General features: G+C 44.2%; 2 protein-coding genes across 4 annotated transcripts; one reads left to right on the forward strand and one right to left on the reverse strand.

The window, feature by feature from the left end:
• Positions 1-246: 246 nt before the first annotated feature.
• Positions 247-11,943, reverse strand: slc38a7 (solute carrier family 38 member 7). 3 transcript variants are annotated; one of them, XM_017477497.3, is made up of 13 exons: positions 11,792-11,943; positions 10,506-10,753; positions 10,031-10,423; positions 9,833-9,886; positions 9,587-9,731; positions 9,325-9,469; positions 9,121-9,219; positions 8,968-9,025; positions 8,661-8,775; positions 8,411-8,558; positions 7,816-8,015; positions 2,589-2,640; positions 247-2,388 (listed from the first exon to the last, which is right to left on the reverse strand). In XM_017477497.3, exons 3-13 carry the CDS (start codon positions 10,241-10,243, stop codon positions 2,283-2,285), a joined length of 1,335 nt encoding a protein of 444 aa, XP_017332986.1. In that variant the 5' UTR covers positions 10,244-10,423; positions 10,506-10,753; positions 11,792-11,943; the 3' UTR covers positions 247-2,282. The 3 variants fall into 3 exon arrangements, with proteins under 3 accessions (XP_017332986.1, XP_017332987.1, XP_017332988.1); XM_017477498.3 differs by having other exon boundaries at positions 11,807-11,912; XM_017477499.3 differs by lacking the exon at positions 10,506-10,753 and having other exon boundaries at positions 11,792-11,908.
• Positions 11,942-20,257, forward strand: mrpl21 (mitochondrial ribosomal protein L21). The gene is made up of 7 exons (XM_017477509.2): positions 11,942-12,073; positions 13,079-13,136; positions 13,578-13,663; positions 17,212-17,375; positions 17,479-17,531; positions 18,236-18,339; positions 20,044-20,257. The coding sequence occupies exons 1-7, from the start codon at positions 11,983-11,985 to the stop codon at positions 20,106-20,108; spliced, it is 621 nt and encodes a 206-aa protein (XP_017332998.1). The 5' UTR covers positions 11,942-11,982; the 3' UTR covers positions 20,109-20,257.
• Positions 20,258-20,424: the final 167 nt, after the last annotated feature.

Raw genomic sequence — 20,424 nt, forward strand, 5'->3', positions numbered from 1 at the left:
GGGGGGGGGGGCAGGTAAAAGACAAACAAACAAACAAACAAGTTTTAGGAGCAAAGTAAAGGGGGTAGAGAACCAACACTGCGTGGTAGCATCATGTTATGGGGAAGATTTTAGTTGTTCTGTGTTTAGTAGTTTAGTCCTAAAGCAGTTAGCAAACTGAAAATGATACAATTATGACATTACAATAATAATAATAATAATAATAATAATAATAATAATAATAATAATAACAACAACACAGCACACTGTAAGCAATACAGGTATTTACTTCATGATTTATCTTAAACTTCAGCAGACAAGAAAAAAAATGCTTTATATTCAGATTTTCCAAGAAGTTTTCCCCACACACACAGAAAAAGGTGAATTTTTATACAGTCCCCACCAAAACTATTGGAACGGACAGAATGGAGTTCAGAATTTCAGCTTTTATGCACCGGTATTTATATGTAGAAGTGTTAAACGACATATCGCATTTTGTACCAGACCAACCAATTTGTAGGTAGACAAACATATTGGAACACATGACTGACAGGTTTCTTGTTACTCAGGTATTTTATTTTTAAAACAATAAATAGCTCTGAACATCATCTCTTGGTTTTCGCCTTCGGTTTCACCTGTAAAGACTGTGATTGTTGTTAAAAAGGATAAATCAACATGAAGACCAGAGAGCTGTCTGTGGGAGAAAAGCGAGCCATTTTCAGGCTGAGGAAAGAGGGAAAAACAAATCGGAAGCATTGCACTGGGCAATACAACACACTGGAATGTGCTGAAAAAGAAAGACGACGAGGGCACAAACAAATGAATCGGCCTTGCCGTTCCAATAGTTTTGGAGGGGACTGTATATTACAGAAAGTCACGCTGTGTTTTAAACCACGGTCTGTGGCGACACGTCGTCCATCTTTATCCTGAGACAATACACAATCAATTCCTTCCATCAGACACTTCATTCCCTTTATCGAGTTCAAATAAACAAATCAAAAAGTGTCCATGATGAGACGAGTGCTGATATGAGAACAGCCTACGCCTTCTTCCCCTCCTCACACTGTACGGTATCATCATGTGAAAAGAATAAATAAATACTAAATCATGTCTAGATTTGTCCAAATTAACCAGAACAAAATCAACAACGAGAAGGTTGAACCCGACTCGTCCTGTCTGCTGCGTTGCTAGTGTTGACTAGTGTGATGCACCTATAACCCTATAACCTCTCAGCACGTGTGGACAAAACGACGAAACTTTGTGTAAACCTCCGTCATGCTGAAACAGTACTATACACCCAAACTGTGAAATACAGTTCGAGTTCAGAGAAGCTGTGCAGTATTTCTGCGTCCCGTTATCGTCATATCATTACTTCTCCTAATGCCAAAATAATACCAACATTCATGGCGATTCAGCTGTTACTGATTATCCTCGTTATGAGCTCGTTTTTCATTTACAACCCTTACCCAACATGCAACACAGCATGTGATCCAGCATGATACCTGGAAGACCACCACCCTCTCCACCCTGTCCACCCTTACGACCCTCACAACCCCGACAAGAATCATAGAATGGGGGGGAAGAAAAAATAATTGCACAGCTTCTCTAAACATCAGTACATTTATTGTTTTGGTTTTCCGGTGCAGTCGCGTATTGGTCATGCGAATCAAAGGAACATTATTAAGAGGAATAAAGTGCTAGAGAAATTGACTTACTCAGGTTAGAATTATTCATTTTTTTTTTTTTACATTGGAGCTACGAGGCTAACGAGTCAGAACATAGTGCGGCGATTGGGCTTCGATCAGAGAGTTTATCTCTGTGACCTCCTGCGGTCCGGTTCTATAGAGGACGAAAGTTTGTTCAGTGCTGAATCCGTGGCTATGACTTTCCAGTACTTGTTAGCTACATTATCCTTGTAGACCGCTTCAGACGCTAAGCAGGTTTTGCGGTTCAGGTACGTTTCGTTTTTAGCAACTTTCCGCACATAACGACAAAATAATAGGATTTAAAGGTGGATTTAAAGTTTAATAAAGAAATGGAAACCGATTATGATTGCATGTTCGCGTCAAACTTGAACTAGTAAACCAGTGTGATTGTGTAGTGTGTGGTGGACAGTGGACGTTACCCGATTTCCCCCACAGCTAGAACAGGAGGTTTCATGCCGCATGCTGTACAGAGTAATACGCTCGTTAACCGATCGTACAGTTTTGTCCGTTTGTGCAACGTTTCGCAGGTTTAAAGCCGAGGTCACTGTGTAAGTGGTGCAACTCCTTCGTTACGTGCGAGTCAGTCACAGTTCCGTCTCAGTGGTTCATGACGTCTCTGTAAATGGCATTGGTGGTCGTCTGGCCGAAGATGAACATGCCGACCGTGACCATGAGGATTCCATAAAGCACCAGTGCATGCCAGCTGCGGAGGAATTTCAGACACAGAGAACACACACTATTGATGCTCACACACAACTCACGAAAAAAAACAAAAAAAACGATTGTGAATGAAGTGTGCCAATACTTAAATCTGCACCGAAATCAGAGTGCGCAAAGGTGATCGGACTTTAAAACACAAGGAGTCGTGCTTTTGAAAATGATTATCAGAGTAGAGTGATTTACCTGGATGATCTGGCATCGTGCTCGGAGATCTTGGCCTCAATCAAACACAAACCTACAGACAAGAGCGCAAAACACACATTTTAAATATATTTCAATATAAAAATTTTATGCTCAACCACACACACACACACACACACACACACACACACACACACACACAGTCGAGGGAATTTCCTAGTCTGGAAATTCTGTTGAAATCTGTGCAACACTGCCCCCTAGTGGACACACTCGCATCTAACGCTTAAGTCAAGCAGCAGTGATTGACCAACAAACCCTATTCCTGGAGCTCTACCTTCCTGAAGCTCTAACTGACCGTCTCATTGTTGCCTTAAGAAGTTCCTGATCAGCTAAAACAGGTGTGTTAGACGTTGGTTGGAGATGAAACCTACAGGAAGGTAGATCTCCAAGAACAGGGTTGGTGACCACTGGCCTACAGCTTGTGCAATGCCATGGTGTACTCAGAGCCGTACGTTTACTTTCCCCCTAGTGCTGTTTGTCTATTACGACTTCTAAAGGATCAAGGTTAGCTTATATATCACATCACATCACATCACATCACATCACATCAGATTTCCTTTATGGGCGCATCTTTTTCCGCAACTGATTAACAAATAATCGCTAGTTAAATATTCACACCGAGATAGTGTGTTGGCGAAAGTTACAAATAAATATTACAAATCTGTAGTGAAACTACTGGCTTAGTCAGACTGGAACATCACAGTGGATAACTAGCTCTGTGTGAGTGTGTGTCATATCACGGTCAGCCACTAAAGCTAGTAATGAACTCCAGACTGCATTCATGTTGTATTTTCTCCTCATCCTCCTTGCACTTGCACCCCCACTTGAATAATAGCCTCTGTGTTAGCCCGTCCTTATGTGGCTAGTTCGCGTCCTCGTCTGCCAGTGTGCTCGGAAATCCCTTGTTTTTACATCGAGCGTCACGGGTCACTCCAAATGCATATCTGGAGGAAAATTGTTGGCTTGTTTGTCCTTTGGCTAAGCTGCATGCTTCAATGAGGGCTTTCAGTTCTGCTTGTTGAGCTGATGCTTTCAAACGTAAGCTCTTCATGTGCTGTCGTCATGACGCTTAGCCTGCTTCTTGTCGGTTATTCAGCACTGGGATTGGGGAGCAGTGTCTGCTGGCTGCCATTGCTCTTCTTCCATCTGAACCGTTTCAATGCAGTTGTGTTCTTCATCAGCTTTTAAAGGCTCTGGCAGCAACGTGGCTGGGTTGGCTCACCGATTCAATGATGTCAGGCTTTTCCAGTACCACTGTCCAGCGAGTCCAGCAGGAACACACTTGGTTCATTGTAACCAAGGTTTACAATGCATGCAGGGATTTGATGAATGAGTTTCTGGTCCAGCACTAGCCCCGAAGCTGGCTCCAGAACCAGGCAGGTGGCTTGAATTGCCCTGATCCATGACCGCAACATTGTGACCCTTCATCAAATTTCGCCCAATATTATGCCACAGATCTGTTGAAGAATCCACGCCACAGAGTCAGTTACGTAGCCATTGAGGCTGAAGGGTCTGTTGTGTCCAGTATACCCAGGAATAGTGTCCTTCAGCTGAAGCTTTTCATTGGAGTCCCTTTCACCCTTGGGGACTGGGCTGGGTGATTTTGGTGTACGAGTCTATCCAGGCCTGGATCAAACTTGGTTCATGAACTATTGTAGGAGGTTTCACCTCATGGCCAGTTTTTGTTCTCTTGACAGTCACCTGTAATTTCACTTCCTTCTCACACAGGTGTGCTTTGTCAAGCCTTGTGACCTTTCCTCTGCAAGGAAATGCAGTATAGTCAGCAAGCACATCCTTCTTGTGGTGTTCTTCCATTTCAGAAGCCATCATAAAATCGTCTTCATAGATTATGAGGACATTTCTGCTGCCTTTCCGAGGTGATGGCGGAGTGCCACGTGGTAGATTGTCAGGCTGGTAATCTGGTCCAGGTGTATTATCTTCATCCACAGCAAATGTGAGGTACAGCTGCACTTCATCAGCTAGTAGGGCAGAAACTGTAGAGGATGTCGGTCTCAGTAAACCACATAATGCAGACCATTCTTGGGTTGAGAATGGTTGGAACGTGCACCATCAATAGTGTTCGTTAGTCTGAATGGTGCGACCCAGTAGCCGACTGTTGAAGACTGGGACAATTATTTCATCCGTCATGCTTTTGGGTGAAGTTTTGCTGATGGGATATGGCTTGGTGCCAGCCTTGTCTGTCAATGTGACTGGCTCCATGTTCAGATTTCCACAATCATCTTTGTCTTGAGACCAGAATGGAGGTTATTCCACTTGAGAACCACAGGTTCCAGCGTGCTTTGAAGCTTCAGTATGATCTAACCATGGTTCTGCCACATTACCCACCTATACTGGGGCGGTTATGGAAGTCGGCCCAAACGACAGTGTCACGAATCACTCCGATTTCTCCAAGGTGAATGTTGCTTCCTCATGCTCCTCCGTTTGTGGACACTGAGGCTAACTGTTGTGGCATGGCATCCGTTTTCTTGGATACATAGTGATATTGTTCATTGAGGGGAAAAACTGACTGAGCATAAAGCTCTTTTACAGCAATGCCCCGAGTTCAGATTCATGAATTCTGACATTATAGCTGACTGAACAACTGTCACTCTGTATTCTAAAGAAAAGCATGACCTAGTCCTGTAACAGTGTGCCCAGTTTACTCCGCACCTTCTTTATGAGCTCAAGCATGTGTGTTTTAAATGATAAACTACCATCGAGCCAAATGCCCAGATATCTGTAAGTTATAACTCGGTCAATTTGGGTCCCATTCAGGGAACAAACACTGTAAGCATAACGATCACACTTTCTGGACCTTGTAAATAGCATACCTTTAGTTTCTGACTCATTTAGAATTAAATCGGAGATTCTTCAGGGATTTGACATCGCTTGCGCTACAGATATGCGCATATGCGTAAAAAGAATAGCATCATCTGCATAGAAATGTACTTTGCAGTCTTCTGAGGCACAGATATCATCGATATACAATGTACACAACATTGGGCCTAAAACAGAACCCTGAGGCACACCATTTTCTAATCTTAAAACCGTTGACGCACTGTCAGAGAGGTAGTCCTGAAAAGGTTTAAAGGATGTTTCATTGAAGTCCAGAGACAGAAAATTATCCAGAAGTAGTCTGTGATGAACTTTTCGTGGACAGAAGACCCCCCTTCCTCCGTAATAGTGATTCGGACATTTTCTTGAGCCTCTAGTGTCTCATTCACGCTACTGAATTGATCAAATGATCATTAAAAGAATTACAATTCTCCTTTTTTTTTTTTAGCATCATTCACTTTAGAGTCCAGCATAATCTGTTGAGGGAGGGTAGATGAAGTAATGCCTTTAAGTGATCCAACCACTTCCCAGAACTTCGCCGAGTTGTTCCCAATCCTACCGCTCTTAAATACGGCATATTTATCTGCTAAGGAGCTAAAAAGAGACAGAAGGTGCTGCAGGGCCAGTTCAGCATCGGGGATGAGATCTATAGAGGAGACATCACGGTCATATACAGTTGTGCCCATAAGTTTGCACACCCCTTGCAGAATCTGATAAATCTTAATACTGTTGACTAAATAAGACGTATAGTAAAAATCTTGTGTTGTTTTTTTATTTAGTTCTGTCCTGAATGAGATGTTTTACATAACAGATGTTTACATATAGTCCACAAGACAAGATAATAGCTGAATTTATAAAAATTACCCTGTTCAAAAGTTTATACACGCTTGATTCATAATACTGTATGTTGTTACCTGGATGATCCATGACTCTGTTTATATTTTGTGAGAGTTGTTCATGAGTCCCTTGTTCGTCCCGAGCAGTTAAACTGCCCGCTGTTCGTCAGAAAAATCCTCCAGGCCCTGCACATTCTTTACTTTTCCAGAATACTCTGCATATTTGAGCCCTTTCCAACAGCGGCTATATGATGTTGAGGTCCATCTTTTCACACTGAGGATGACTGAGGGACTCGTACACGACTATTACAAAAGGTGCGAATATTCACTGATGCTCAAGAATGTAACACGACACATTAAGAGCCAGGGGGGTGTAAACTTTTGAACAGGATGATCGGTGTAAATCGTTGGTATTTTGTCATCTGGGAGACATGTAATCTTAATTAGCATCTGGAGGGCTGAGTTAAATGAAAAAAAAAAAGATCTTTAAGCAAAATAATGACAATTTACACTGATCATCCTGCATTCTCCATGAGGTGGCGGTGTGCTCACTCGTTCGTTTTCTCTCGCTCTCTCAGCTCATGGCTTATTTTATTTTCTTGCTCTCCCCATGTCTCCCCATTTCCCTTTCTGCACTGTTCCGCTCTCTTGAGGCCGTTAACATCTTTATGCATTCATTCCATTTCTGGATCCATATTTGGATCCGTCTGCTGCACGTACACATACACGTAAATAAGGTCGCTGTGGTGCTCGATACGAGATACAGAAATGTTTCTGGACATCATACACACACTGTCTGCACGTTTGTGCAAATGGTAACCTTGGCAACCCCATCGTTAACCAGCTCTCCACTGTTCTTGCCCAAGCACGGGGCAGCATGAGTCTTGTCCCAATGGGTCTCTAGTAGTGTTTGTTGTAGTTCCTATTTTGGACCGCTAAGTATTTGGACCAGTAAGAATAACTCTGGCGTTAAAAAGGGAAGTGAGAGGAACATTTGCTTAGTGTCTGATAACAACAATTCTCTCTCTGTCTTCTGACTGGCTGTTGCTCTCACTAATCATCACGTAGTCAAGACTTCTTTGGTGCCAGAAGTCGGGACGTGATGATGTTTGGGGTATCCGAGCTTGCATATATATAACGTAGGTAATAAATCACCAATATACTGTATTATATATACACCATGTAAGTTAAAAAGACATACAAAACATCCATCCATCCATCTTCTACCGCTTACTCCTTCTTCAGGGTCGTGGGGAACCTAGAGTCAATCCCAGGGAGCGTGGGGCACAAGGCGGGGTACACCCTGGACAGGGTGCCAATCCATCACAGGACACAATCACACACACTCACACACCCATTCATACACTACGGACACTTTAGACACGCCAATCAGCCTACATACAAAACATGTAAGGAGTTTATTTATAATATACATACCCACACACACACACACACACACACACACACACACACACACACACATATATATATATATATATATATATATATATAAAAAAAAGAAAGATATTAAGTCATACCTGGGAAGACGAAAATGAAGCAGGCTGCCAGGCCGCCGATGAGCGAGATGACACGCCCGATATCGGGGATGGTGAGAGCGAGGACTAGTGTGAGACAGAACCAGACAAGTGTGTACAGCACACGCCTTCTTCGCTCTCTCACCACGTCTGTGTCCACGTCTGTGCCGTTAAAACGCAGCCACAAACCCTCTAACACAGCTCTGAAATGCACACACACACACACACATTTGGAGAGTACACTTAGTACTGTTATATACAGACAGAGGTACACATAATACCATCTGGTTATTCCTTCCATCTACAAAATTGTCCACTGTTCTCTTCCTCTATCCAGTCACTGTCATGTCATTATCTTTCTTTCTTTGTCCATTCCTTCGTTCCGTCAGTCCGTCACTGTGTCAGTCTCCGCCTCTATCCGTTAGTCCATCACTCTCACCCTTTCCCTTGCCAGTCTACCGTCTGTCCTTTCCTCCCTCCGTTTGCGGTTTTGTCCCTGACCATATTTGTATATTTATCTTATAGAGATCAGTCTTTGACAGTTCGTCTCCGTTATCCGTTTGCTCCCTCCCATCCATTCAGCCCGTGCCCCCGTTACCTCCCGCAGAAGTGCAGTATGGGATATGAAGTGACCACGCTGATGATGATGAAGGCTCTGGCAATGGCCACAGCAATATCTTTGGACGGATAGGACATCAGCACGTCCTGACTCACCGTCGAACCGAACGTCAGGAAGCCGCACACGCCTGCAGACGGACAGAGTGAGGGAGTGAGTGAGAGAGAGAGAGTGAGCTGATGCGATGTCATGACGTACAGGTACACGTACGCTTATATAGTTAAACACCCACCTGTTCCTGTGTAGACGAACAGGCAGATGATCATGCCGAGTGTCACCACGCCCCCCCATGGTCGAAGCGTCGCATTCTTCATACTGTTAAACACCGGAACACTGCTCACATGACACTGAGAGAGAGAGAGAGAGAGAGAGAGAGAGAGAGAGAGAGAGAGAGAGAGAGAGAGACCTTAATTACACTCCAAACACTTCGACACGTACTATGCACTGTTCCCATCTCTCCATCTCCATATCCTGACAGAGAGAATATTACAGACATAGGCTTTGTGTTCAATTACCAGTTTAAACACACACAAACACACCTGGAATCCAAAGCAGATAGTCGGCATGGCATTGAACACGGCAGTCCAGGATGCAGGACTTTAGGGGGCGAAAAACATCAATACACGTCATAAACATAAGTTGTGGACGGTTGGACCAAGCTGCTGAACAACTGCAGGAAACAAAGCACAAACCTGGTAGGAATGAGCCCAGGTGAAATTTCTTGGTCAGGCCAGATGTATTTGATGATGATTATGACGGTCACATACCAGGTGCCGATCACGCTGAAGGTGCTAAAGGTCAGACGGTCAAAACAACAAAAGGGGACAGCTTTACACACACACACAAAAAAAAAGACGCCGCGTCACAGTTCTCCCAGTCGATATGAACTCGTGTACCTGGCATATTTCTGGAAGCCGATCTCTTTGGGGATGGACAGGGGGAGGATGATGAGCACAGACGTGACGGTGATGGTGAACCTGCGGTCCATGTACCAGGGAGAGCTGACAGCGCTGTCTGACTCGTGAGCCATCGCATTGATCACTGAACACACAGTCGAGACGCGCCCGATGTTCATCAGCCAACGGAACAACTTCATGGTATAAAAAACGCAGCAGTAAAAAAAAAAAAAAAAAAAAAAAAAACACCACGTGGACTCACGCTTGTCCAGCTGGTCGCCGATAATGATGAGGAAGGCTATGCACGTGCCGAAGGTGTAGACAGCAATGGCGATCTCGCAGATGGTACCCAGAACCTTCCCGCACACGGCACGGACCACTTCCTGATACGTGCTCTCATTGCTCACCTAAAGAACGAGAAGCGTTGAGACTTTCACTACAGGAGACACATCGCAACACCGTTACAGGGATAAAACCGACCTTTTAGAGGCCCCGCTTGAATGCTCACCTGAGAACAATAAGCTAGGATCACCAAGCCAGTGATGATGAAGATCAATAAACACTGCGGTACAAAAAAAAAAAGAAGATTATTCTGATTAATATTAAAAACTCAATTATTACAATTATTGGGTCAATCTCACCGAAGGAGGTGTGGCCTTCTCTATCCATCTATTTATCTATCTATTTATCTATCTATGTGTCTCACCATCTGCAGCACTACTCCAGCTAGCACTCCTCCAGCCATGTAGAACGCAGCAGGAAAGTTGAGAAGCCCCGCCCCCAACGCGGCATTCACCACGATAAACACCGCACCGAAGGTCGAGGTCTTGCCCCGAGTCTGCGGCGCTGCGATCAGTGGTGCTTTCTCTTCATCGTTTCCACAGTATCCCCAATCGCTTGGCTCAGAGTTCACGGCCATGTCTCACACACGCGCACACACACACACACACACACAGGGTCAGAGGTCAAGGCTCCAGTGCTTCAAAGTAGTGTTATTCGAGCTGTATTAAAACAGGGGCAAAACAACGCCATGCAGGTCCACCCTCAGATGGACGACGCTCACACAGACACACACGGCACCGTCACAGTCTGCAGAGTCCTGCGAAAGACAACAAGAAAATAATTAGCAAAAGATTTTGTTCTACTGTAATAAACGAGATCTAGAAGAACGTATGCCGTACGTTATATAACTTCCCGGACGCGCGTCGTAAGAAGCATCCCCCGTGTTACCGAACCTGAATCACAGGATCGATCATGTGACTTTTACCCGGCGGCTTTTCTTTCTTTCTTTTTTCGCTCCTTCAGCTCCGTGTGGACTTCAGCATAGAAGAAAAGGCGCTGTTCTCATCATAAAGATAAAGGAAGTGAAAGACGCCCGGACGTGCACGCGGCTCTGCGGCGCTCTCCTCGTATCTTTAAAAGGAACAGTCTGGAGGGAAGAGGGAAGGGGGGGAGAAGAAGAAAACGTCTCTAACTTATAACTCTAATATATATATTTTAAATCGCTGCTCAAACAGTTTCTTTTTCTCTGCTGTGTCCTTTTTGACAACAGAGGACAAACAACAACAACAACAACAACAACCTCCAGAGCCGTAGCCCTGCTCAGTAACGGACTGGACACTAATGAATTAGGGACAGTTATGATGATGGTGTGGGGTTTTTTTTTTTTTTTTTTTTTTTTTTTTAGAGATTTTGATTGGAAGGCTGTGAGTTTAAAGCCCAGGACGAATCCATCACACGGTCCCTGAATCCCTCACACGGTCCCCGAATCCCTCACACGGTCCCCGAATCCCTCACACGGTCCCCCGAATCCCTCACATGGTCCCCGAATCCCTCACACGGTCCCCGAATCCCTCTCACCCTCATTCCCTCACACTGCCGTTCTGTCTTAATGGATGTAGAGTCTGAAGGGAAAGCGTGAGATTCCCGTACACCTCGAAAATAAAAAGAGCACGACATTAAGTATGAAGTCGCCATAAATCCTAAATCTTCTCTTAGCACGCTACATGGCCAAAAGTATGTGGACACTCATCACATGACATGACAGGACAGATAGTTAATCCAACTTTGGCGTGATACCAAGCCCCATTCTTCCGGGAAGGCTTTCCACTAGATCCTTAAGGTTTTTCCTGTTTTTGAGCAAGAGGAACTGGATTATCTTCTTTCATATATAGATGAAGCACGTGACTAACTCAAACACTGAGGCTAATCAATAACAAACACCCTGACATGTGAGGTCATCTCATATCTCAAACAGTGCGAGATAAAACCACAAATAACTATCAACACCGGTGTCACGGGAAGAGATTTAAACCCAGAGGTTCGGTTTGGATTTGATGGAAGGAATCATTCCAGCACTCCAGCTTGTACTGTTTCAACAGGGAATTTATTACAAGAACACGTCACAGCTACACGGAAATGTAAACACAACAAACAAAAGCACTGCTCGCTTGGACAAACCGCTCACCTGTCTCACTCTCACCGGTATAACGCCTCAGCAGAGAGCTGTCCCACCTTCCGCTCCCCAACACAACACACCAGGTACGAGCGTGCGGCTAAACACCCAGCGCCAGCGTCACGTGCAGTATCATATGACTTACAGCCGCTGCGTGTTGTACTTCCGGTTCACGTGCAGGCAGTAGTGAAGGAAAAAACAAAATGGCGACCGGTTTAAACCGCGGTCACGGCATGCTGCGCGTGTGTCGGAGACTCTGTTCTCCTCTCCAGCCTGCGGTCACAAAACAAACGCGTAGGTGACATTTTAATGTAAATAAACAGTTAAACCTGTGCACGAGCTGATTTTCTTTAGATAAACTCAGCAAATTATAACGGATTTGACTTTAATACGAGCTTTAACTTCCTGTGTTGCGCCGCTGTGGCTCAGTGATGTTTATGTTTATGTTTATGTTTATTTCACCCGTTTGTGTTGCTGCTGTTTGTTGTTTATTTGCTCTCTAACATATTTTATTCTCATGAAGGATGTGTTAATGAGCTGATTGGGTTATACAAGTCTTCTTCACGTACACTACAGTCCAGAATTATTGGCACCCTAGGAAGAAATGATTGTATAAAAGTCATTTTTGCCCGTTGTTATTGTTTCTTACATATCGCACGCAGTTATTATTATTATTATTATTATTATTATTATTATTATTATGTATTATTTCAACCCAACCAAGCAAATCTGACAAACATTCTTACAACTATTTTTATTTCTGTAAAAACCCATGCAGAAGTTAAATAACATTCAAGGGGGAAAAATACAAATTATCTGTTAAGAATTATTATTATTTTTACCTTTTCAGAAACTTCTCAGTGGTACACATGTAAAGTCTTAAAAAGGCATAAACAGTGGCATCGTGGGAAGATATGTTATTCATTTCTACTCGTCAGTTTAATTGTATGGATTTTCAGGTGTTTCTTTCTCCCAGGAGTCCAGGTGGGAGGGGCATCCGTTCTGTCCCCTGTCAATCACAGCAGCACTAGCCAATGGGAGGTCATGTATGTGGAAGAGGGTAGACAGCGCAGATAGGCAGGACAAGCAGCAAAAAAAAAAAAGATTCAGTAATCCGGCTTCAGATGTCTGAGGATGCATGTGCTCTGCTTCCGTGCACTCATTTTGCGAGATTTTAAGAGAGCTTTTGAGAGATCATTAGACAGACAGATAGGCTTTGTGCTACAGAGCCAGATCCATTTGGATTTCCGTAATGACTGACGGTAACCTAATGAGTGTGTAATTCTGTGTTTCTCACAGGATGTGCAGTTCCTCACATCACACGCTGTCAGAGGGAGAAGAGCACTGTTCCCAAGGGGTACTGTATTGCCCTTGTTTTTATTTTTTGCATGCTATGACAACGTGGATGTACGTCATACGTATAAATAAAATCAGTGCATGAGCTGTGTGCAGAGTGAAGCAGCCAGAGTCTAACTGACCCTGTGACACATTTTGACTTGGTAATAGTGCCTACATACAGGGACTAAACACTATTTTCCTATAGTTCTTCCTTCCTTCCTCTTCAAATCTGACTCTTATGCCTGACTTAACGCTGTCCGTGTCAAACCGGATTCTGAGAAGTTCACAGCTCGTAACATGTTGCTGTATAATAACGTCCCGGAGAAAAGAAGCTTTCACCTCGTGTCTGTTCAGGACAGGAATTCTGCATCTTCACTGCTTTACCATTATGATTTCCATCCATGCCAAGAAGTCAAGGAGCATCCACGTGCATTTTTAATCTTTCTTTTTTCTCTCACAGTTATGTTCCGGAGACGTCGCTGTCCAGACCGCCGTGGCCTGAATTACCACCATATGACAAAGAGACTGAAGAACAGAAGCATCAAGGCATGCTGACACCTTTTCTCTCTTTTTTTTAATTTTTATATTTTTAACGCTGCTTTTCCAACATGCAGGGAAGGCCTGATATACCGTGCCCTCCATTAATATTGGCACCCTTGGTAAATATGAGCAAAAAAGGCTTTGAAAAATGGTCTATTGTTTAACCTTTTGATCGTGTTTTTATTTATTTATTTATTTATATTTTTTTTTATTCACAAAAATACTCTGCTCTCATGGATGTAAAACAGTTGCAAACAAAATACATGCTGATAAAAATAATATTTGTTAAATATAGGTGTGCAAGAATTATTCACACCCCTGTGAATTCATGGCAGAAAAATATATTTGAAGTATATTCCTATTGATATTTAAAAAATTTTAGTACACCTGGGAGACTAGGAACAGGAAATTGTTCAACCGTGACTTCCTGTTTCACAGGGGTATAAATATGAGGTAACACACGGGTCAATTTCCCTTAGTCATTCAATAATGAGTAAGACCAAGGAATATAGCTGTGATGTGCGGTAAAAGGTTGTTGAGCTTCACACAATGGGGCGTGTCTATAAGAAAATAGCACAAGCATTGAAAACGCCCATTTCCACCATCAGGGTAATAATTAAGACGTTCCAGTCAACTGGAAATGTTATGAATCGACCTGGAACTGGACGAGTGTCTGTATCGTCTCAACACACTGAAGAGGACGGTTCGAGTGGACAAAAGAGGATCACAGCTGGAGAACTGCAGAAGTTAGTCGTGTCTTGGGGTCAGAAAGTCTCCAAAACTACATTCTGAAGTCTCCTACATCACCACAAGCTGTTTGGAAAGGGTTCAAGAAAAAAGCCTCTACTCTCATCCAAAAACAAACTCGAGCGTCTTCAGTGTGCCGACACGACTGGAACTTCAAATGGGATCGGGTTCTACGGTCAGATGAAACCAGAATAGAGCTTTTTGGTAATAAACACAGAGGTGGTTTTGGAGCACACAGAGAGGTAGCCGTATGGAAAAGTCCCTCATGTCCACGGTTAAATATGGAGGAGGATCTTTAATGTTTCGGTCTGTTTTTCTGCAGAGGACCTGGACATTTTGTTAGGATACATGGCATCATGGACTCTCAAATATCAACAGATATTAAATGAAAACCTGACTGCCTCTGACAGAAAGCTTCAAATGGGTCGTGGTTGGATCTTCCAGCAGGACAATGATCCAAAACATCATCAAAATCAACACAGAAATGGTTTACTGACCACAAAATCAAGGTCCTGCCCTGACAATCCCAGTCCCCTGACCTGAACCCCATAGAAACCCTGTGGGGTGAACTGAAGAGGAGAGTCCACCAGCGTGGACCTGAAATGTGAAGGATCTGGAGAGATTCTGTACGGAGGAACGCTCTCAGATCCCTCACCATGTATTCTCCAACCTCATCAGGCGTTATAGGAGACTCAGAGCCGTTATCTTGCCAAAGCGAGGTAGCACAAAGTATTGACTAAAAGGGTGCCAATAATTGTTGCACACCTATATTTAACAAAGATTAATTTTTTTATTTGTATAAACCTGTTTTGTTTGCAATGGTTTGATATCCATAAGAGCAGAGTATTTTTGTGAGTTTAATTTTTTTTTTTTTTTTTAAAGATCAAAAGGTTAAACAATAAAGACAATTTTCACAGCCTTCTTTGCTCATATTTACCAAGGGTGCCAATATTAATGGAGGGCATGGTGTAAACAACAGAACGCTAACAAAATGCAGACGGTCCCAGTAGCATGGCCTCGGTGTTTGTAAAGGGACATGACTTCCTGCGTCGCTGTCTGTTCCACTAGGTGGCAGAAGAGAGTAACAAACTTCACTTTATTAGCTAGCAGAACATGTAACCATGCCTCATTCCAAAAGAGCTTATACACAAGAATGCACTCTTATGTATTTGTAAATAATGCTACGTGATATTGCAGTGTGTTGATGTGTAATGTGGCCCGTTACCTAGCGTGCGCTTGATGCTCGCGGTCCCAATCAGGATGATTAACGTTAGTGCTTTGTCCGTTCACGCTCCCTCAGGCCGTGCGTCTCGCTCCGCTGTGTTGTGCTCCTCTCCCACGAGAGTGATTAACTTTCATCCTCCGGCAGCTGGGCGAAAATTACGCTTGGTTCTGTGGATTTATTAACCTCCTTCCTTTGAAATGTTTCTCACGGCGACGGAGAAACATACACAACTTGCCGCTTGCAGGAAACTCATAAAAGAACACGGAGACCATCAGTCTGCTCCACACTGCATGCAGTCTGTACACACTACCAGCATGAGTGTGCTTCTGCTGTATGAAGGAAAATAACAGCCATTTGTACAACAGTCAATAAAAACACATTAAATAAACCACAAGGCATGTACCAAGTGTATCTACAGTCCCCTCCAGAACTATTGGAACGGCGTGGACTATTTGTTTGGTTGTGCTGTACACCAAAGACATTTGGGTTTTAGATCAAAGGATGGATATGACATGGCGGTTTAGGACTTCGGCTTTTATTTCCTGGTGTTTACACCTAGAACGTGTTAAACAACATAAACAAAAACAACGGTTTTAGTCAAAACACAGAACCTTTTGTATCAGATCTCCCAATATTTAGGTGAGTAAAACTTGAGACCTTCACCCCTGTCCTGTGAAAGTTGTTGATGTCAGTGACTTGTTTTGGGGTTTTTCTTCACAGCTCTCACAATGTTCTGTCATCAGCTCCTGTTGTTGTTGTTGTTGTTGTTGTTGTTGTTGTTTTCCGACCCTTTCGGTGTCTGCTTCTCAGCACACCAGCGGTTTCTTTCTTTTTCAGGACATTCCGAGTTGTTGTATTGGCTATGCCCAGTGTTTGTGCAATGCCTCTAATTGATTTTCCCTCGTTTCTCAGCTTCAGTATGGTTCGCTTTTCTCCCATAGACAGCTCTGTGGTCTTCACATTGGTTTATCCATTTTACACAACAAACGCAGTAACAAGAAACACCTGTTCCAATACTTTTTGCTCGCCTACAAATTGGATGTCTACAGTAAAAAATCAAATGAATTGGACTTGCCGTTCCAATGGTTTCGAAGGGGACTGTATAGTATGCAGCTCTTTTGCGTTTAGTCCTGATCCTTTCAGTGGATTAGAATGAAACATTACATGAGACGCTGTGAGTTTCAGAGAAATTCGTATTGTAGACGTGTGGCTCCTGGCGTGTCTTTCTTCCTTCCTCACGTGGGAATAAGACTGAATAAAGACCAGAATCGGGAAATTACAAGCATTAGTCCTGTCATGAGTGGGAGATCTGTTGGAAACTTGGGCATGAGAGCTGCTGGTCCTGTGACATCTGGGTTTCGTTGGAGCAGAACACTGCTTGCCTGTAATTGCAGTAATAAGCAGTAGTGTGTGTGTGTGTGTGTGTGTGTGTGTGTCATTGTGTTGTTGTCTTTCCTCACACTCATTTCTAATGTGCTGTGTTGTTTAAGAGCCTACTTGTTCACTGCTGAAGAACAAATAGTTTGAGTACAAGAGGAAGTTCCTTCTGTAACAGGACGAGCGATGTTGTTTCTCCCTGCAGCGGTCGTAGAGAAGGTGAACGGTCTGCTGGAGAGGCGAGAGCACGGACGTCTGTTCGCGGTCGTTCACTTTGCCAGCCGTCAGTGGAAAGTGACCAGTGAAGATCTGATCCAGATCGAGAACCACATCGAGGCCGAGTGTGGCGATCGCATACAGCTGGAGAAGGTTGGGATCTCGTCTCGTCTCGTCTCGTCTCGGGAGCGACTGCTTTTTATTTTCAGCTCGGTTTCTTTTCTAACCCCCCACCCCCACCCCGACGTCTGTACAGGTGCTGCTGGTGGGAGGAGAAAACTTCACACTCATCGGGAAGCCTCTTCTCAGGTGACACAGCTCATTCGCATCTAGCGACGCCCTTACAGCTCCATAAAAGCTCGAATGCAGCTGAGAGCACGAGCCGAACCCTCGGGGTAAAGATGAAACACAGACGTGGAGGATATTTTGACTCACTACTATGTCAGTAAAAAATATTTAATAATAAACGAGCGCAAAATCTTCCATCAGTGATGCGTTTATCATTGTTCTTAACGTTACGGGTTTGTGTTGGCGTTATTTAATTTTATATTCCGTAATTAATGTAGATCAAATAAACCGCCTGGTTTTCGCCGGTGCTCCGAGTCCCTGACCTGCTGAGCTAGATGGATAAGGATAATCAGTCATTTGCAAATGATATGATACGAAGTCGTTCAAGTCGAGGTTTACGTTACACACACACACACACACACACACACACACACTCACTCACTCACTAACTACGTTTCTTTTGTAAACGTTTGTATTCAATCTGTTTCTATGCAGCTGGATAAATGAAGCTCATTGTGTGTTGAAGCGTTATAATGCACTGGATGAACTCTGAGTGTGTGATTAGGGCTGCGGTTAAGCTCACGGAGGCTTTTGTCCTCGGCTGCTGAACAGATGAAGCGTTCCTGTCTGAAACGTCCTGCGCTGCTTAGCCCCATGAATATTTTAGCGTGAGCCTCAGCGCACTGCACAAAAAAGCCCTCTGTTCCTCTGTTTTTGTCACCTAGGCATGACCTGGTCCGAGTGGAGGCCACCGTCGTGGAGAAGACCGAGTCCTGGCCGATGGCACACATGGTGTTCTGGAAGAGACACAGGTTCCAGAAGAAGAGAAGTGAGTCAGGTTTTCACACTTTAGCTATTGTGATTGATTTTTTTTTTTTTTTTTTTTTTTGCCATGTAATTTGCCCTACAGATCTGTAACAGATGGCGCTCGTATCGACTCGCTGCTCAGCCGCATGCATATTTAATAACTCCGCTCGTAATGGAGTCTGTGACAGCTGAAGCTGAGAGCAACGCAGGTACGAGGCATTTTGTGTAGAAATCCTGACGAAATGAACTTACCGCCATCACGATAACCGCCTGCTACCAAAGGACTTCTGACTGATCCTCCTGTTAAATTATTAGTCTTCTCATCTTATAGACACTGTACAGGCCACTTAGACCCACCTGTCAGGGGCGGGAATCCTTCAAATGTGGAACCCAGCTAACCGTTAGAGACTGACACTTTGGGGGGGGGGGGGGGGGGGGGGTTAGACTAATCTTACTTAAGGCACCTTTTAAGTAGCCCCCCTCCCCCTCCCGAAGTAGAAAGCGTATCACACAGGATTCTACAAGCACTGCACCACATCCGATGCACTCCCGTGTTAATCACTCTGGGATTTCGCAGTCGCACAAAATGAACGCAAAGTCAAGCGAACGCCGGTGCACTCCAAGAAGTTTTTCAACATTCCCGCAGGTTCGAGGCCGCGACAGGTCATGTGACATCGTCCTGACGCGCATTCAGAAAAAGGCCGCTTCGATTCACATCTGACACACATCACGCTTCATATCTGACCAGCCGAGAGGAAAACTGCCTGCTTCGTTCACATCGATTATTGAATTTGATATCAAAATAAAGTATTTTTCTTCCTCATAACGGAGCAGAGCGCGCTATATCTGCGCTTGCGTCAGTGGAGGTCCATGCCAGGGTTCGTCCTTCTTATATGAGCGACTTCGTAGACGCGGAGTGATTACGAGATCTTACGGTCGTCAGCGAGGCCCTCGCCGCTCTCCCGGAGAACGGCCCGAACTCCTCGACACGCGAGAGTTTCTCTGTTTAAAGTAAACAGGAAAACCATCTCGGCTCAGGAAGGAAATGCTTTCCGAGCTCCTCGAACGTTCTTGAGGAGAGGAGCCTGCGTTTCAGAAGCAGTGTGTGAGATTCCTGACCGTCTCGAGACTCGCCGCTTCGGTATTTCCGCGTGCGTGCGACACCTCGCTCAGACGCATCCATATTAGGCGTGTGCTGGTGACGAGTTGTACGGTAATCAATACGCACCGCATTGTTATTCATGTTTCATACCAACACCTCCATGTGCTGATATTTAAAATCTTATCCCTATACTAATAATAGCTCCGAGTTTTGGTGCTCATGTAATTAACGAGTGCTGCGTCGTGTAAATCACGGCGCACTCTTCCCAAGACGTGATGTGCTTCAGACCTGGACGTTCGAATAAACCTGCAGAACTGGGATGATGTCCTCTCCTGCATGAGCTCTGTATTTGGTGGACTGAGGGAAGAAGTCATGAAGATGGCCTCACTGTTATTTTTAGACGTCCCTTTGTCTATTTTTGTGGACGAAGGTATCGTGCGCTGTCCGAAACCACTTAAGCAAAGTCTAAACATCTCGACACAGCAGTCGTTCAGCGCATGCGTACACACACACACACACACACACACACACACACACACACACACACACACACACACACAAAAACTCTCTCTCTGCTCTTCTGAGAGCTGCTCTGAGAATGAGGTTTTGTTTGTGTTTGTGCAGCTATCGTCCAGCCGCAGACGCTGCTGCGGATCAACTCCATCGAGGTGTCTCCCACACTGGTCTGACCCGACCCGGCCTGACCCGGTCCCTCGTTCTGATCCATCAGAGTTCATCGTATCTTTCAGTGCAGTGAAGCTCGAACTTGTTTATTTCCATGTTTGTAACAACTGTCTCATTTAATTTAATAAAAAAATCCCACTGTGGGGAAAATGTACTGCCTCTGACATTACATGATTTATCTGGGGTGAGTCAGGAGTGAGTGTGTGTGTGTTTTGGTCTTGTACCTTAGCTGGTCCCCATAAGGAATTTATTATTATTATTATTATTATTATTTAAGTCCTGTATAAATGCTCCTTATGAGGATAGTAAACCCAGCGTGTG

The sequence above is a fragment of the Ictalurus punctatus genome, chromosome 10, assembly GCF_001660625.3.
Source record: "Ictalurus punctatus breed USDA103 chromosome 10, Coco_2.0, whole genome shotgun sequence".
Lineage (NCBI taxonomy): Eukaryota > Metazoa > Chordata > Actinopteri > Siluriformes > Ictaluridae > Ictalurus > Ictalurus punctatus.

What these genes read in the sequence shown, in the direction of transcription:
- slc38a7 (XM_017477497.3), bottom strand. Translation starts at nt 10,243, where the DNA reads ATGGCCGTGAACTCTGAGCCAAGCGATTGGGGATACTGTGGAAACGAT. An exon ending in GTTCGTCTACACAGGAACAG is followed by an intron (nt 8,559 to 8,660) that starts GTGGGTGTTTAA and finishes GTCCGTCTGCAG; the next exon opens with GCGTGTGCGGCTTCCTGACG. An exon ending in CACGATGCCAGATCATCCAG is followed by an intron (nt 2,389 to 2,588) that starts GTAAATCACTCT and finishes ATTCCTCCGCAG; the next exon opens with CTGGCATGCACTGGTGCTTT.
- mrpl21 (XM_017477509.2), top strand. Translation starts at nt 11,983, where the DNA reads ATGGCGACCGGTTTAAACCGCGGTCACGGCATGCTGCGCGTGTGTCGG. An exon ending in TGAAGAACAGAAGCATCAAG is followed by an intron (nt 13,664 to 17,211) that starts GCATGCTGACAC and finishes TTCTCCCTGCAG; the next exon opens with CGGTCGTAGAGAAGGTGAAC. An exon ending in ATCGCATACAGCTGGAGAAG is followed by an intron (nt 17,376 to 17,478) that starts GTTGGGATCTCG and finishes ACGTCTGTACAG; the next exon opens with GTGCTGCTGGTGGGAGGAGA.